This window comes from Uloborus diversus, chromosome 2, assembly GCF_026930045.1.
Source record: "Uloborus diversus isolate 005 chromosome 2, Udiv.v.3.1, whole genome shotgun sequence".
NCBI lineage: Eukaryota > Metazoa > Arthropoda > Arachnida > Araneae > Uloboridae > Uloborus > Uloborus diversus.
Genome location: NC_072732.1, coordinates 110,559,357 through 110,578,928, shown reverse-complemented (window position 1 = coordinate 110,578,928; position 19,572 = coordinate 110,559,357). Strand labels below are relative to the sequence as shown.

At 32.1% G+C, this 19,572-nt stretch overlaps 1 protein-coding gene across 1 annotated transcript in view; it reads left to right on the top strand.

The window, feature by feature from the left end:
* Nucleotides 1–13,002, top strand: part of LOC129216480 (transcription factor GATA-4-like) — a 38,441-nt gene extending 25,439 nt beyond the window's left edge. The window contains exons 6-8 of the mRNA XM_054850694.1: nucleotides 3,362–3,487; nucleotides 9,537–9,642; nucleotides 12,740–13,002. Of these exons, the coding sequence (XP_054706669.1) occupies nucleotides 3,362–3,487; nucleotides 9,537–9,642; nucleotides 12,740–13,002 (495 nt within the window). The remainder of the gene's footprint in view (nucleotides 1–3,361; nucleotides 3,488–9,536; nucleotides 9,643–12,739) is intronic.
* Nucleotides 13,003–19,572: the final 6,570 nt, after the last annotated feature.

The window sequence follows — 19,572 nt, the reverse complement described above, 5'->3', positions numbered from 1 at the left end:
TAATATTTAAAGCAAAAAATAATGATAATAATAATAAAATAAAGTACACAGATTGAATGTAAAGATGCAACGATTACTTTCCTGCCAATATCAAATTTTTATCCGCAATACTGGCCAAGTATTATCGATTTTATTGCAAGCGTTGTAGTGTTCATACTTAATTTGCTAGGGCCGGGGCTCTTAAAATTTGCATCTCACTCCACGAAGAAGACGATTAATTGGTTTTATGCTTTTTGGAACCATGTTGTTCGAGACTACATAAAAAATATCAGACCAAAAACTCAATATCGGCATTTGGTATTTTTTTTAAATATGATACCGATATTAATACCGGTATTTATTTACTCATTCTGAACAAATATAAAATGAAGGAGCACATATCATTAAAAAAAAAGGACATATATTGATTGCATCTATTCAATTGTTACTAAAAACGGAATTCATTTTAGTGGACAAATTTCCTGCAGTTGAAAATATTCTTTCTGAATTCACGTGGGGCGGTTGTATTGTTAACTAGTGGTACCCGCACGGCTTTGCCCGTAATAGAGAAATTAAAAGGTCTTTTGGTTCGCCTGCATATTTAAAAATAATGAATGGTGAATTTTCTCGCCAATTGGCTTGTACCCATGTTACGGTTCCACGTTATGATAATTTCGTAACTTACTCGTCTATCTTATGATAGTTTTGTTCTTAAAATTGGAATAGAAAAAGAACCACATCGAATTTTCAAAAAATCGCTTCGAGGTGCACACCCCCATGCTACAAACCAACTTTGTGCCAAATTTCATGAAAATCGGTCGAACGGTCTAGGCGCTATGCGCGTCACAGAGATCCAGACATCCAAGCATCCTCCGGACATCCAAACATCCTCCTGACATCTAGACAGAGAGACTTTCAGCTTTATTATTAGTAAAGATAATGCACGAATCACCTGCTCTAGTTGCCTTAAAGTCCTTCATCTTCAAATAGTTCAGTCTTTTGCTTTTTGATTTTAAATAAATCATTTTTGTGCGATTGTGTGTGTATCGTTTGTATTGTGTGTAGTTTTTATTGTTACTATTATTATTTAGAGCTAGTTGTAATCGATCAAACTTTTTATAAACCCTTTGGTACTTAGGTTTGAAATTTACGATGAACCCAACTAAATTTAATCTTATTAGTTTCTTTTATTCGCTTTCATCTTCTTTTCAAAATTCTTTACAATTATGTAAATATCTGAAAATATATTCCAATTGATTATGCCCTTTTCTTTTTACAAATGTTCAAGGCACTACAAATGGCTAAATTTTACTTGGTATAAAACTGAAAAGTGAGACAGAACAGCACACTAATACCTGTGACAACAAAAAACAATTTGTTATACTAACAAGAAAAAGTTTCTCTCAAAATTCAGTACAGTTTAGGCAAATATTTTTTTAAAAAATATCATACAAAACTGCTGAAATGACGTGGTTTCCTTAAGTCAAAAGTACTACTTTTAGCCACTAAAATGGATAGAATGAGCTACAAAAAAGTACATGGACAAAGAAAATACTTTGATTTTCCCAACAGTTTTTTTTTAATTAATTTTTTTAAATGTCCGATTTTTCAAACAAGGCGTGATCTTTATGACGTCACAAATGATGCAATTTGGCGCATCTTTCTACTACGTTTCCACGTTATGATAATCAATACGCGAATTAAATATTGCGCTCTACGCTTGCTATCAACCATATCGTTGCCAATACACGTGAGTAAAGATGCGAATTAAATATTTTGTTCTGTGAATGGCAACATTGAATTGCATTTTATCATTTGTGATGTCACACGACAGAAGTTTAAACAATAAAAGCGCACCGATTTAAGTAATTTTTTTTAAAATATTAAACTTAAATACATTATTTTTAAAATGGTCAGATCCTATGTTTTCAAGCATGCTCTTTCAGAAAAAATACTTTTAAAATTTTGGAATCGACCCCATTAATGTTGGAATAAATTGTTCATAGCACACACATATTTATAATTACACTTAAAATTAACTTTCACAAGAGAGCAAGTGAGTAATCAAGGACGTGGAAATATATGGTGCACTCACGAAAATGTGACTCATCACACCATCTAGTAATGGAAATATCATTTTGTTATCTTCCCACTTCTTTCATTTTTTTGATACTCTATTAATTCGTGCTTTTGTGTGTGTATGTGTGTGAAGCCAAATTTTAACATCAATAGGTTAATTTTGGTACTGTCTGATCGAAAAAGAAATTTATTTTTAAAATAGCAGAAGATATCTAATAAGTTAAATTGAAAAATCTTACTTGTTATTTTTAGATGGTACAGAAAATACCTGTGTTCCACCTCAGCAAATACCGGTATTACAAAATAACTCGAAATACCGGTATTCGGTATACCGGTCTTACAATCACTAATCAGCTAAAAAAAATTTTTTACAGCAATGAATAATGTTAACTGATGAAACTTGTAGCGGTTCATGAAACTTTTTGCTTGTTTTTCACAGGAAACTGGTGAAAACCAGCGGCAACCCACGTTGTCAGGAGATAATCAGAGACGCTTCGGATTTTTCTTATAAGGCAATTCCACTGAAAACGGTAATTTTGTCCCGCAAATGACGCCTCATTGAAAATAATAATTTACTAGGGTAATGATAAAAGTGCATAACAAATTACAAAGGAATGTATCATTCCTTAAGCAAAAGATTTCTTCATTACTTTTTTTAAATAATTACTTTCTAATCAAATATATGAGCCGTTATGTGCGGGACAAAGTGACTACTTTTTCATGGAATGACCCAATACATAATTTGTTTCAATGGTTTAAAGTATTGTTTCTCAACAAATTAGATATTTTTGCCTTACATTGGAAACTTTGCTTTCAAAATTTACTATTTATTTTAACATTAATACATTAATAGGGCAAAAACATTAACTAATTCATAAGCAAGATACAAGAGGTTGACTTTCGATGTCCCGCACGTGATGCATACAAATAAATTAAATTTTAAATAACAAAATTGCTTAGTATAAATATAACTGCGTCAGGAGTATCTTTGTATCAAGTGTAAAGATTAAAAAATTTGCTTACCTCTGTTTAATTAAAATATTAAGAGATATGACAAAATGTTAATGAAATTTAAGCGTATATTTGTCCCACTTGTGATGATGGAATGGCTCTATAGTGTTGTTAATAAATTTATTTAATTTTTATTGTGGTGATGGAATATTTCTTTCATTATTCCCTATTTATGTTATGAGAACAGTTGAAAAATCTTATATTAATTTTGACCTCTAGTAATTTAAATAAACTTCTAATTGTAGTAGTGGCCTGAGCTTTTATCCAAATAACTCAAGTACTTACCTTTCAGACGACTAGTCGTAGGGTAGGCATGACATGCTCTAATTGTTCTACAACGGACACTACATTATGGAGGAGAAATACCCAAGGAGAGCCAGTCTGCAATGCTTGCGGTCTTTACTACAAGCTTCATCAGGTAATCACTGTCCATACCTTACAATGTACTCAAAGGGTTACGTTTGCTTTCACTGTGTACAAAATGAAAACATTAAGAGCTAGTTTTTATAAGAACCGTGTAGAAATGGAGTGTTTGGATATACACCATTTTTGATTTTGCTCAAGTTTTTATGGAGGATTCTTTTAAATATTTTAAAAGACACGTATTTTGTCTTTTCCTCCATAAAATTTTTTGGGAATCTGTAAAAATTCATAAAGTGGAACCCGACGTAAAAGTTTTTCCAAATCAGCGTTTTATAAAATTCGATTATTTCTGTGTATCGAGCATCAGCCAAAAAATTCTTGTGTGGACAATGACATCTAGTACCTAAATTGAAATATATCGTAAATTTTGTGGCTGATATTCGATACAGCCTTTCAGGTGTCGCCAAACTTTATCGAAAAAAATGAAAAAGTGCTAAGTTTGAGGCCCTCTGGTTCCCTGCATTGAGGCTCAACTGTAGTTGACGTACGTAATTTGTGTAATAATATATATGAATTATTCAATATCCTCATTAGTTGCATGGCTCACCTTCTGCGTCGCCAAAAAATGGCAGTTTTTGTATCGAAAAATGCTAAAAAGTGCACTTTTCATAAGTCTTTATCTCAGTGCACTGAGGGTCAGTGTAGAATTGGATGCCTGCATTGTAAACTAGAGTATGTGTATTTTCAAACTTGTAACAGAACTATGGGTAAATTCCTTTGAGGAACACAATACGTGTTTCAAAACAGTAAAGTTAACTATTCGGTTTTCAATTCAATCAACATATCCGGGTTTAAATTTTCCCCCAGTGTTGGCACTATGGTAGTTATTGAGATTTAATTTGAGAGGGGTACAATTGAATACAGAAAGTTCATGTTAATTTGTATTTTTTACATTACATTTTATTTCAGATGTAATTGTACAAGTAGTTGATTAGACTTATTTTATGCAATTTGTACTGAAAATCTCTTATCGTTTTGAATATCGTTCATAAATTTACTGATCTCAAAAACTTTTAAAACCTGGTATTTGAAACAAAAACAAAAGCTTTATAATTGCTTATTTTCGTCCATTTTAGGCTGTACATTATAGTGACCAAAATTATTTTCTCTACACTAAACTACCATGATAGCAAACAATTACTAAGTCTTATTTAATTACTTATGATAAAAGCAATATTATGACATTATAAAACAAGGGTACACTGTTAAAACAACAGGTTGCATTTGGCACCTTTCAAGGGTGAAAAGCTTGTTCACCAGCAGCAACATATACGGTGCTCGAAATTGCATCCTTAACACGGGTGAAAAACTGACACCCTTAACCTAGCGTGCAAAGCGGTGTTGTAAAAAAGCTAAGTCTTGGTACATTTTCCACATTGAATAGTTCTGAAAATGATTAAAACTTGTACTTTAAGGTATTTGATCACATTTTAACTTTCCAACATTGTATAGAAGTGTTCATGACTCTAATTTGTCTGCTCGTGCACTAATTTTCATACATCCACTTGGATTTCTCAGTAATTTTAATACGTTATTGACATTTACTGCTGCACGATCGTACGGAAAATGAAGCGCGTAGGTATTCATAAAACATTTACAGGAACAACCATAAATATTCAATTATATTGCAATCATGGCAAAATAAAATCGTTTCATAAACATTCAAAATTTTAATCAAGAGTAACATATTAATACGTACGTATATATGATTCGACATTTGACTATCCGTATAGATGATAAAAAAGCACTTTTTTTCAATGTGAAGTTTTTTGACAGATAAAGTCAAAACAAATTTTAACTATCTTTTCGTTCTTACTGAAGTGATAAAAAAAGCTCAGTCATTCGCTTCAATCAATTACGCTAACGAAAGATATTAACTTAGACACGAGATAATAAATAAAAAAAATCGAGCCGGAGAAAGAATTTCTTTTCCAAACCGCTTTTCTTTTTACGTGTGCGTCTAGAGGTCTGTTTTGTTTATACGCAGCACCATTAGAAATTCCGTTCACTTACTGATTGCATCACATAGTTAACAATAATTCTCTTAAAAATCCACAAGATCCCTGGCAATACAAGCAAGTAAAACCACATATTCAAAATTAATAGTTGAATTAACTCATCAAATATCATCTAATTTAAGGGTTTTGATTATCAAATGCTATTTATCCAGTGCTGATAGATAATTTTAGGTAACATTTATGCATGATCGAAATAGCAAATGTACATAACGGCTAACTGAACAATCAACGTACCTTTGAAACACTTTTAAATATGTTCGAAAGCCTTAAAAGCTACACTATGATCAAATGCCTGCACTTACGCGAAATTTTGAAGAGTAAATCGCAGAAACTTTTGAGTTTTAATCCAATTTCGCTCTTAAACCAATGAGAAAGTACATCTGCGTAGTTACTAACTTCGTCCGCCATTGATTGTGGTTGAACGATGTTCGATGTCAGAGCGCATGCGCCAACGTTTCACCCCTTGCTTTTAGGAGATCCGTCTTCACATTTATTAGTGTCATTCACCTTGATCGCATTTCCTAGCGCCCATTGCACCCAGAGGGACAGTGTTTTCATTCCAGGAAGCCAAATAGCTTGCCAAGGGCACCCGTAGTTTTGACAGTGTAGGTTGCCTAACTGACTAGTGGGACAGTAAAAAAATGCAAGACAAAGCATATAACTTGAGTAGGGGAGCGGAGGGAGGATTGGGACATTTTTCACATAAATGATTCTTATTCATAATCCTCTACTTATTCATAAATGCAAAAGCTCACACAATAAACTTGCATATTACAACTACATTTTAAAAATATGCACAATGTTAAAACATTTTATTATTTTCATACTTGACTAATTACAAATTTCAAGAATTTTGTCCCATTCCTCCCTCCTGGGTGGGAGGAGTGGGACATGAGTATGAGAGGAGTGGGACACATTTGAAAATAACAGAAAAATTAGCGAATGTCATAATTAGAAAGGTCTATATTAAAAGAAAACAAGACTGTGCGCTACTAGTCCCACCAACCAATTGTGGTGGCGGTAATTTCATGATAATATCTGTTTTATCTATAATGCTACAGTCATCCTGTTGAGAAAATTTAAAATTTCCTTTCATGTCCTTTCTCATAAATTTTGCATTGTAGCTTTCAGTATCATAAATGCTCTCCACCCTTGCAACATAGTAAACAATTGACCGTTCGGTAAGAAATTTGACAAGCACAAATTCATTTTCTCCTATGTTTGGTTTGTCCTCCATCCAGTCCACCTCTTGTGCTATTTCCACGTCATCATGCATATGAGGATAAAATATTTCTTCATCTAAAGTGTCGTGTAAAGAAATTGACCCTTCACTATCACTGGATTCATCTTTAAACTCAAATGTTTTTTTAACTTTTAGTTTTTTTGTTTTTTTGCATACAGGCTTTAGTTGGTGCTTTTTTTTCCCAGTCTGGCAGCTTCTGCTTCTTCAATTTCTATCTTCCCTGGGGTATCTGTCAATATCTTTGTTCGTCCTTTCTTCTTTCCTTTATTTTTCTTCAGAGGATTCCTGGGTTCTGCTTTGGGAAATGGCCGTATGTCTTCAAAACTAAGCAACAAAATATGAGATGAGGATGGCATGCTAACAACGATATTAACAGGATTGTCAGATGGGTTAGATGGTGAATAAAGACATCTACTGTTATTATCATTATTTACCGGCAAGGGATGGTCTGTAACATACGATGTCAAAAACTCTTCATCTCCAAACGGCTCGCTGTTAAATGGATATATTCCAGGTTTTTTAAATCCGGAAGTAATATTTTTTGGTGTGAATGATGCCTGGTAGGAAAACGAAACAAGTTTTGCTGTGTGGTAGATGTTAATAGTTTTTCCCGGATTGTTTATCAACCAATCATTGCAAGCTGCATTATACCGGCTTTTAAATGAGGAACATACCGATATGTCTAGTGATTGAAGCCTATGACTGCAATGAGGCGGAAACGTTAACATAAAAACACCATTGTTCTCTTGCCTTGTTGATTATTTTAACTGTAACATGGCTGTCATGGTTGTCCAGTGTTAACAAAATTGGACTATCTTTTGAACTGTTGGTTAGGTGAATTATACGTCCCAGTGCCTTTGAAAAGATTTCTGCTCACAAGGGGGTGAAGAGGTCAAAAATTGATAAAAACATGCTTACGTAATATTTGAACAGCCCCTTTACAGAAGGGACATATTTATGGCGCATGTCCCATTCCTCCCTCTACACATTGCTTCTGAAAAAAAAACTTGTCACATGAACCATGCTGGTTTTAAGCTTAATTAAATTGCAGATAAGCATATATTATATACTTAAGATTACAATGATACTATATTATGTTAGTTTTAAAAATTACATAAATAAAGAAATAAAACTAAAAATAGATTAAAAAATTACTTTGGAGGTGAGAAATTTAACTTTTTCCAACTATTAACTGAAACTTCCTGCTGGATAAACTGCAAGTATGAAACAAAAAGAAGCTCTAAACAGGTCCTCTAGTGGTCAAACTGACAATAAAATAAAGTGATTTATTTTGCCATAATTTTAGCTGTCCCACTCCTCCCACTGTCCCATTCCTCCCTCCTCTCCCCTACAGTTAACTGGACGCGTCGTTAACTCGTATGCAATTTCCTCATCTTGAAGTGCATTTTATGAGCGCATGCAGAACCATTGCGCATAGTTCTGTAACTTTTTTGTGAAAATACATACACTCTAGTTTGAAATGCATTCATCAAGTTCTATACTGACCCTCAGTGCACTGAGATACAAGCCCATAAAAAGTAAACTTTTTATCATATTTTGATGAGAAAACTGCTATTTTTTTTGTAGCAGTGAGCATTAACCATGCATTTAATGAGCCTATTTAATAATTTATATATATTATTACACAAATTGCTCGCAAAAACTATGGTTGAACCTCAGTGCATGAAACCAGGAGGCTTCAAACATGACACATTTTCGCTTTCTTCGGAACAGTTTAGCCATCCCTGCGAGGGTCCACTGAAGTTTAGCCTTAAAATTTAAGACACATTTCATTTGAGGGACTAAATATCATGTTGTAATCACAAAGATTACTTTTTCTGATGCTCAATGCGCAGAGATAATTGAATATTAAAAAATGTCGATTTGAGAAAAACCCTCAGTCGGGACCAACTTTCGAAATTTTTGCGGGTCAAAAAAAAAAAAAAATATTTTGGAAGAAAAGAAAAAATATGTGCTTTCAAAAATCATTCGAAGAAGTCACTGCGACATTTTAAGCAAAATCAAAAATGGCAAGTATCTGACCTGCCTGACTCTTATAAAAACTGGCTTTTAATGGTATTGAATTAATTTCTAACATAATGGAAAACTTAAATACAAATATGAGCATTCGTAGGACTCTTTTACAAAGGCTGAGCAAGAATTTTTAAAACTATTTTGATTTGTTTTATCTAATAATGGTTGTTGCATTGAAATAAGCTTCAGCAATTTTGACTATCTTTAAAAGAGTACGAAAGTGGAAAAGACTAAGGAATTTCTCACCGTCGTTGCAAATGTGCATGTAAATTTTTCTTGAAATCGACATGAAGAAAAATTACTTCAAAATGTATTTAGCATAGTCTGAGGCTTTTTTTTTTAAACCAAATAGATCTTCAGTTGGAAACTAAAGGTTTAGCGCCTAAAATATCTTGAATTTAAATCTGGAGTTTTACGAAGTCGTAATGCTTGCTAAATGCAGACAAAGTACTTTTTTTTTCTTTATAAATATGCAAAAAAAGAAAAACACCCAAAAAACTTCTTTATGTTTTTTAGAGCATTTCAAGCGAAGTAGTTGATAGGTATCTAGAAGCCGTTCCATAGACTTAGGATCAAATTTACAAACGATATTAACTTCGGAAAACTTTAATTTTTACTGCAAAGTTTGCAGAAAACTTTGAAAAACGTAAAATGCTGTCTGGTAGGTTGTAAAAGATATAAAAAATGATTATTTTGCTGTTGACGTTTGTCAATTTTTCCAGCGCTTACTTCTATTCTCCATTCATTAGGTAAATCGTCCTATATCTATGCGGAAAGATTCCATCCAGACAAGGAAGCGAAAGCCCAAAAGCGGAAGTTCTTCTAGCAAGGGGAAATCTCATTCGTCAACCAATGGTTAGAATACCTATCTTTTGTATTTAGGGGAATAAAAATTAAACCCCTGATAGCACAACATGCCTTACCAAAGTTCAGGGACGTCACTGCGAGTCATAATGTCACAGTCACAAACCCGGGAGCCCCAAACCTAAATTTTTGGGAGGGCGGAAATTCTTGATTTGCCAAAAAAAATTCTAAATTTTGTAGAATGATGATTATTTTTCCAAGTCGTCAGAAAATGTGCCGCATAAGTAAATTTTTAGAAAGTCACAGTGACCTCCCGTGACCATCCATCGGGGCACCCCTGGTCACAAAGCGACAGAATTGTCGTTTTGTGACCAGCAGTGGTGTTCCCATAGGGTTATACTCCACATACGCCATATACAGTGCTGGCCAAATTATTAGACTAAGATTGTTTTAAAAGCAAATTCTTTATTGATTACATAACTATAGATACATTAACGAACAGTGAAATAATTATCTAATACAATGCATTCCCTTGTTTTTGATGAGCATTGTAAGTCTTTTTGGCATACTTTTCACAAGGTTTACACCATTTCTTAACTTTTTTAAAAAAGAGGTAAAAATTGTTTATATTCACTATTATATATACTCACATACACATACTCACTAATTACCTAAAACTAACTTTAAATATAAGAGGAGAACACACTAATAATAAGAAAAACTAGTGAACTGTTTAAGCTGATTGAGGTTATGTTCCTGGTAGGTAGATAAACAAAGAACATAAACAAAGCAGACAGTGCTGCCACCTGCAAACATTAAATTATGCTAAAATAACGTAATAATCTGTGTACAGTATCTACTGTACTTTAACAGTAAAATAAAAAGAATTGCAGTACAAATAGTGCACAAAAAACAAAAAAAAACCTCTTTAGTCTAATAATTTGGCTAGCACTGTAGTCTCAAATATTTTTTAGACATATGCGTATAACCTTAAGCTTCAAAATTTTTCATATAATGACATATTACGCATATGATCGCATACACGTATTGTGCGTAATGGATTACTGGAATATACCCTCAGAAAACTAGATGAGAACATTACTGGTGACCGGGGTTGCCCCGTTTTGGGGGCGTTTGCTTTATGAGTCACGCTGTGATACCATATTTGACATGTTTCATGTAACTTTACTGCGACGTCGATGCAGCAATTAATTTGCCGACCGGTCACTTTGTGACATTATGAAGATGCCATTGTTATGTCACTTGATGACATCCCAGCAGACTGACATTCGCAACAAACCGCAACTTTCACGTAGGAGTTTCATTCTAGCTATTGATTAGAGATTACGCGATATATTTTGGCAATTCTCTACATTTAAAGATTCAGTAAAGTAAAACTAACATAGTGAAGCAATAAAATTTTGCACATTCGTTTCTCAGCAGTTTCAATTTCATGTTTCACATCTAACGTTAATCGAATGGAAAAAAAAAATAAGTAACATGAATAATACATGAAATACACTGCCAGCTCAGTCATTCCATCCTAGGACTGCAGTTTCGTGCTTATTAGCACTCATCAGCCCGGAATAGGAAGCGACTGAGCTGGAGGTGGAAAACCTTTTAAGGAAGTGCCAAACAAACTGGTAGGTAATGTAGAATTAGCACTGATCAGACGAGTGACCGAAGCAATGGTTCGGTTCAACTCGAAGATTGAAGGCAAAGCATGGTATTTTCAGTAAGTTACCGCCATGTAGCTAAGGCTAAGTCTGAAAAACTTATTGAAAATATGAATAATGTAATAATCTAGACACAAATCTTAAAATGTGATAATGGGTAACATTAACTATCGAAATATGTACCGAGTAACCGAGTCAATATTTTTCGGCCAGTGATAGATTAAGTTAATAAACTGTTCGGCCTGGTAGACCACTTAAACAGACTTGCATTCGTTATCTAAATGTTAAAAGAAATTTAAAAAAAAAAGTAGTGTTAGCGGATTTCTGACATTTTCAACTAGATGGAATTTCTAAAAACCGGATCAAAATAAAAAAGGCGATTTTTTTTCGTGTCAGTTCTTCGAACCGTTGAAGTTATAAGCGTAAAGAGAAGTTTTTTTTTTCATTCCCTTTATCCTGTGATAAAGTGAGGTAAAACCTCCGCAACTATTTTTTCTATTTAACCAAAAGTACTTCGTTTTTGCCTTACCGCATTATTATTTTCAATAAAACAAAATAATAACTTCATAATATCTGTTAAACATATATAATTTTTCAACCCGGGTAACGTCGGGGCGAGCCCCTAGTATTCAATAAAGGCAATGCGAAGAAACATTTAGGAAAATAAAATACAGTCAATATTGTCTTCTGTTTCATTTGACAAAACTGAAATTTTGAATACATTTTTTATTTAATTAATTTTTAAAGCTAAGTCCATTCTTTTTTTTCTTTTGTTATTTAAAAACAAAAATAAAAGATTTAAGGCGATGTTAAAACTCTTAAAACTAATAATGACGAAGGATGTTTTCCATCATGCCCATTACTTTGCAGAAAAGATTGTTATTTTTCAATGAACTCTCCGTAAAGCTTGATGTGTTCTGGGTAGTCTGATGCAGGGGCGGATACAGGAAACCATTTGGGGGGGGGGGGCATGCTGAAGATACCCCCCCCCCCATGATTTGACCTACGGTTTGGGATAAGAAAAATATTTCTGAAACTGCTTGGGGGTCAATAAAAACACCAAATTGGCCATTAATAAGGACCTTAATTGGGGGTAAACGTTGCAAATTAATTTCAAAAGTATTGAAACAAAGCAATGAATTGTAAAGATACTGCAATCGTTTGAAATTAATGCATAATGTGCCTGGACGGATACTGTTGTCGATGATTTAGGGGGGATCATGACCCCCATGACCCTCCCCTTGTATCCGTTACTGGTCTGCTGATGAGAGTAGCAACTTGTCTCTCAAGTTGATCATACTCTGCGAATAAGTCTGAAGATTTCATCGGGAAATCCACTCAATGAATACAGTCCAGTTTTAAAGTAGTGTATTTGAAAATCAATTTTTGAACATAAATTAATTAAAACAAATTCCAAAATAATAAAATCAGTACCTGCTCTATATTTAAATAAAACTTTCTCCATTTTCCAGGACCCAACAGCAAATCGTCAACGTCTTCTTCGGTAAATCCTTACTTATCTCAAAGCTTAGATGGAACTTTGGAGCATCAAGGGTCGGACCCCAGGCACTCCCCTCTCTTGCCTTCATCAAGTACCCTTTCACAACAACTACCACAGTTCCCGCCATTGGATCCACCCCAGGGTGTAGACCTCATGCTAGAGAACGGCATCGTTCTCGAACCACATCCTTCAGTCATTAGTCTAGCTCCCAACAACAGCAAGCATCTTGGATGACTGTAAACTGGACACAATTCTGATAACGAGTTAAATCTCCACTTAGTACCTGAAGGCGTAATAAGTAAAAATACTAAAAACAGACAGAATTATAATATCTTTCGCAAGGTATATCCATTATATTTCCTATCAGTCACTAAACCGTGAGAGTAATTTATGGCTTATTGGGCTTTTGGAAAGCATTAAAATTTTTAAGTAAAATTTTAGCCACAAAAGGAGGTAATGGCAATATGATGCATAATACAAAAGAGGAAAAGTGTTGAAAAAAAGAATCAACGAGGGCTGACACTGCACTAATTACTTATGTATATAGTATTTGATTTCCATCTAAACTAACTATATTATTAGCACCTCAAACTACTCTACAACTCTGCAATTGGGATACTGGATACTATACCTTTAATTTCGGGCTGGAATTAGCAACTGATTCGAACTAATAATCGTCAACAGTTCCTATTAATTTAAGTAAGCCTCTCTGGAAGGATGTAAGGATTCAAAGCTATGTACACATGCCAACATTCCAAACTCTAACTCGTATTTTTTTAACTTAATAGATTCTTGGTGTAAGGACATGGTTCAGACTTTTCTACTAAGCCTTTGAGCCATAGCTTCTACAGCAGCTAGAAAATTCAAGAGTTTAAATGGAATAAAATTAATAAAAAAGGTAGAAATAATTTTCACGAAATCTAAGTTAAAGTGGTAAAGCTAGTGTAACGACCTAGTTTACTCTAAATTCCTAAAATGTGAAAGGGATAAATACACTGGAAGTTGAGATTTAAATTTGCTTAGAAGTAAATTTTCTCGTACCAAACAGAAAGTTTAATCTTTTAATGATAACTGGAGTTTTTTTGAACAATAACAAAGACAACTATAGACAAACTACTTAAACAAAACTCTCTCCTACTTAAAGAAATAATACTTTTTTATATATAATTAAAACAATATCATTTATACATACATCTATAAGCCATTACATGCCATCTAAGTATAACAAATAAAAATAAATGAAAAAGGACGGCATATAAGAATCTTGAATTAAAACAAAATTTAACCATAAAAATAATCAGACTCCATTTATCTTCATCTCTTTTCCAGTCCCTACATTAATCTTCAGCTATTTGATAAATAGTTGAAAAAGCGGAAATGTAAAAAACAAAAAAAAAACATGACTCCAAAAAATTCTACTTCTGCCGTAGATTATTTAATTGTAACTAGGGTGCACCACGTGCTGGTGATCAACATTTCGTTCCTGGAAAATAATAGTGTATATTCAAGCTCAAATATTCAAACTCTCATTATTTTTTCGTATCAGTCTACCAGCTTAATGCATTTGCGATTAAAAAAAAAAAAGATCGAAAGAAATTTCTACTTGAAAAATCAAAGTGAAGACATGAGTCATTATTTCGAAGCAGCAATTTTGTCCAAATATAACTAAGAATGCTGGAAATAGATAATATTATTTTATTTGTAAATTTTCTGTTGCAATATTATTAGAATTCTGGTCCACTTGTCGTTAAGTACAATGTGTGCTCTATAAACTTGTAATTTTTTTTTTCAAAGTTTTTCATGAAGCAAAGCAATACAGAACATACATATAATATAATCTTTCGGGGCGTTAGAAAATCTTCGTGATGCGAAGAAGCAACTTCACCAAAGAAAATCATATCTAGTCTTATAAAACAGCTACTTCTTTTTCTTTTATTATTCTTATCAAATATTGCGTAATACAGTCACTATCATTTCTGATGCACAAATTCGATGTTATGCATAGATGTAGTGCAACTAGCATAGACGGCTGGTAAGGGGGCAAGAGTTATGATATTACTTTGAATTTAAAGAAGACTTTCTTCTGTGGCTCACCGTCCAAAATTTTTGAGTTGATCATAATGACGTTAACAACCAATAATATAGCTGAATTTTCCACAAAAAAAAAAAAAAGAAGTGAAGTTTGGTGGCGCCCTTCACTTCCTAACCTAGACCTTTCTCATCTCCTTTGACCCCCTACGTTTTTGGTGCACCAGCCCTTTATGATAACTAGATACCCAAATCCGTAGTTTACTGACCGCCATTCTGTCGCGGTTGCCCATGGAAACTTTTTTTCGTTGTGTATCAAGTTAATACTACATCTTTGATGTTACTTGAGACAAACGGAAACTACAATTCGTGACTGCAAAAAGTTCAATTTAATTATTTCAGACTTCAACGAATACTTTTTTTAAAAAGTAATTCTGCTTCGGGTTTCTTCTGTTAGTATTAAGGAAATTCAAAATTATTTTATGACAAAAAATAATATTGATTTGCCAATTCTGGAAATGATTTCAACAATTTTTATAGTTTGATGTTTCTGGTTTGACGTTCAAAATATTCAAAATCTTTCAAAAATTCAAATATAAACTAGTACTTTCATGTAACATATTTCAGGTGTACTGCAATAAGTTTTGAATTGAATACAAACATGAAATTTGATTATCGATCAATTGCAAGTTGTGAAAATTTTTTGCATCGAGATGATGGGATCAGTAAAATTTCTAAAGTCTTTAAAAGTTAATCAGGTTGAAACTTGAAAAAAGTATGAACACGATTCATCGAATACACTTCCTTTTTTTCCACCCAGTGATTTCAAATAGAAAATACAACTATTATAAAGAATTCCAAAAATGTGAGGCTATTTGTTCAACTTCAATGCAATAAGGAAATGTTTCACACGCGTAAATATCAGCAATTAAGTGTAAAATTTGCCATCAAAATCTATGCGCTTGTCTGAATTACTGAAATTACATTCGTAAGTTCATGCTTAAATTGATCTTCGAAATTTAATAGTTGATATTTTCAAACAATCTTCTTACAAACACCACCATCAACAGAAGTGTCTGTAATATTTTTTATGATGCTCTCTAAAAAGGACTATCGTTAAAAAATGATTCTGTGTAAAATATAGTTCGTATATTGTTCTATTTTCTGAAGTTTCTATTTTGTAAATGTGCCTTTTTTGTAAATATGTATTGATTATATTCGATTGTATTTTAAATAAAGTTTTTAAACTGATCGATAGTGTTTATTTTGCTATACACGCATCCAAACGTATTCTATTGATTTTGTCGATCGTCGGGAACAAAAAACATTTTTTTAAAAATAATGAGTAACTGGCATTAGTTAATAATATTAATTTATTAATAACAAATACTTAATTAAAGCTACAGAAAACACAAAAATGAACGTATTTACTTTCTCATAATTAAAAACAAAAGCAGAGAAGTAAGATCATCATTATAGAACAATTTGTTTCACATACAGTTCGATTTTGCAGGGGAAGAAAGAGAGAATATATATATATATATATATATATATATATATATATATATATATATATATATATATATATATATATATATATATATATATATATATATATATATATATATATATATATATATATATATACATATATATATATATATATATATATATATATATATATATATATATATATATATATATATATATATATATATATATATATTCATTTAGTAAATCTGAAAACTCGAGACGATGGGAGGGGTTCGGACCCCTGGGCCCTCCCCTTGTATATGCCACTGTGGATTGTAAATTTAATTTTCTTTTTTTACAGCTTTAAGTCTCGAACTACAGTCGGATCCCGCTACAACGCGATTCGACTTACGCGAAATGGCCATAACGCGAGTTTTTCAAGAGTAATGAATTTTTTAGTGCGGACACAAATTACTCGCCTGCAACATGAAATTGTTCGGAAAAGAGCGGCGGTAAGTTAGAATGAGCTTCGTTAACACTAAATACTGGTTTTGTGAATGGACTTTCATCCCTTTAGCATCACTGAAAGCGGAAGTTCACCCACTGTATTAGTCTAAACAACGCTTTGCATTGTTTATACAAATAACAGCTCCGATTCCTAACTTTTTTTTTTCATTTCACATATGAACGTTAATAAAATTCATTCTGATAACATTCTGATCGTGAGTAGTTAATAATTGACAGTTCTGGGACAACGGAGGCGTTGAGGCGTTAACGCCTCCGTCGATTCCCACCTCCGTCGATCCCCACCTCCGTCGACCACCGCCCCCCGACCTTGGGGTTGCGCTGCCTCCCCCTCCCCACAACCGGGGCCGCCGCGAGAACCCGTAGAAGGTGATGAGGTTTTTTCGCGCGCTTTTTTTTTTCGCGCATTTTTGGACTTAGAATATTTTGAACTTGTTGTCATGACAACCAGAGTTTTAGGATGGCAACTTTTAAGAACGTTCGTGGCGCCATCTATTGAGATTTTTTATTTCCAGACTTTGAATAATTTCGACGAATGGTTGTCAAGACAACCAAAGTTTCGCGAATTTAATTATTTTTATTTTACAGAGTGTTGGGAATCGAACACCCAAACTTTGAGTTAGCAAAAACGTATGCTAACCACTATGCTATATTTTCCATTACACTTTCAGTCTTAATGTGAATCTGTACCATGACAACGAATATTACAATTAAATTAATTTTAAAACCATCAGTTAATTCACTCTTTAGTACTAATCATGGCATGTCATTAACTGAATTTCAGCTCATAATTGAAACTATCATCATCATTATTATTATTTTTCATAATAACAAAGTTTTCACTTAAGTAAAGATTTATTTAAATACAACCCATTCGAGATTTTAGATTTATTTCAATGCTTTGTGGACTTGAAATATATTTTAAACTTTGATTTTCTTTTTCATGCATTTCAAACTTTATCATTTTTATTTTTTCTAACTTGTTCATACATTTTGAACTTTAACGTTTTTTCCTGTCATTTAGCACTTTGATTATTTTTTTTCACTATTTTAGCGTTTTTCAATTATTTTCAGTCTTTAACTATTTTCTTAGCCTTTTAGTCTTTAACTAATTTCAAGCATTTCAGACTTAAATTATTTTTTCGTGATTTCGATTTTTTTTTTTTTTAGTATATTTTAGAGTTTGATCATTTTCTCGCTTGTTTTTACTTTTTCGTTTTTTTTTTCCGATATTTTTAAACTTAGAAATTTTTCGCAATTAGTGACAGGAATCGAAACCTCAAATTTTTCGAAACGTTATCATGTCTTCAATTTTTGCAATCATGTCAAACTTGCAATCAATTTACTCGTAGTAGTAATTAACACTTATCATTAACAAATTTTCACGGATTTTAAAAATTAACTTAATTAATTTTTTCCAGTAAGCAAATTGCGCACTCAAGTTACATTCCAACACTGCATATACGCTTCAAGAGTTTCATTGAATTTATCACATTCCATTTAATTAACTCTAATAATTACTTTTTCATTAATACTTAACTTAATCATTTTATCATACATTTATTCCAGTTACAAAATTATGCTTAAAAGTTATTTATTTTTCTTAGCACAAGAGATATTAACATGTTCCTACTAAAATGCTTTTCACTCTAGTTTGAGTTTACTAAAATAGCAACTCATTTACGATTTAGATTCATTTAATCGTCTTTGATTCTTTTTCATTATTATTATTTTACATTATCACATACGTTATTATTTTTATACATTTATCCATTTAATTTTCCAAAATCTACAATCAATTTACTCTTTGTATTAATTAACACTTATCACTATCAAATATTTTCATGAATTTTAAAAATTATCTTCTTAAATAATTTTTTACTGTAACCAAATTTCCCACTCAAGTTATATTTTATCACTACATATGCTTTTCATGAGTTTCATTTAATTTATCGCATTTCATTTAATTAACTCTAATAATTATTTTTTATCATCGATATTTAAGTTAATCATATTTTGATTTCTTTATTTTATTTTTTTTTTTTTCATGCAAACACTCTTGATGGAATAAAATAAAATTTTCAACTTTCATGAATTAAATCCCCTCTGACTATTTTATTTTACTTTACCATACTTTACTATTTTACTTACTGCGTTTTACTATTTATCATTCATTACAGCTTTTCCAAAATATTACTTTACAACCAACTAATTTCATTAACAGAATTTTCATTACAATTTATAAATTTCACTTTTATTTAATTATTTTTACCTACGGTAAAATAAAACACATCACATAAAAAAGTTAAACATCAATGAAGAACCCGAGAAATGTTAAAATTATAAGTCGAGTATCAAAACTTCATGTCAGCAAATTTTAAAAATAGACTTACCGAAAAATAATTTCTACTGAAATTCATTTCAAAACTTGGAATCAATTTACTCTTAGCATTAATAAACACTTATCATTAAGAAATTTTCATGGATTTTAAAAATCAACTTATTTAATTTTTTCCAGTAAGCAAATTTCGCACTCAAGTTACATTTTATCACTACATATGCTTTTCAAGAGTTTTATTGAATTTATCACATTTTATTTAATTATTTTTTGATTAGTATTAAACTTAGTCATTTTATCGCTTAGTATTTAACTTAATCATTTTCTTGCTTGTTTTTACTTTATCGTTTTTTTTCCCGTTATTTTTAAACTTAGAAATTTTTCACAATTAGTAACAGGAATCGAACCCACAAATTTTTCGAAACATTATCAGGTCTACA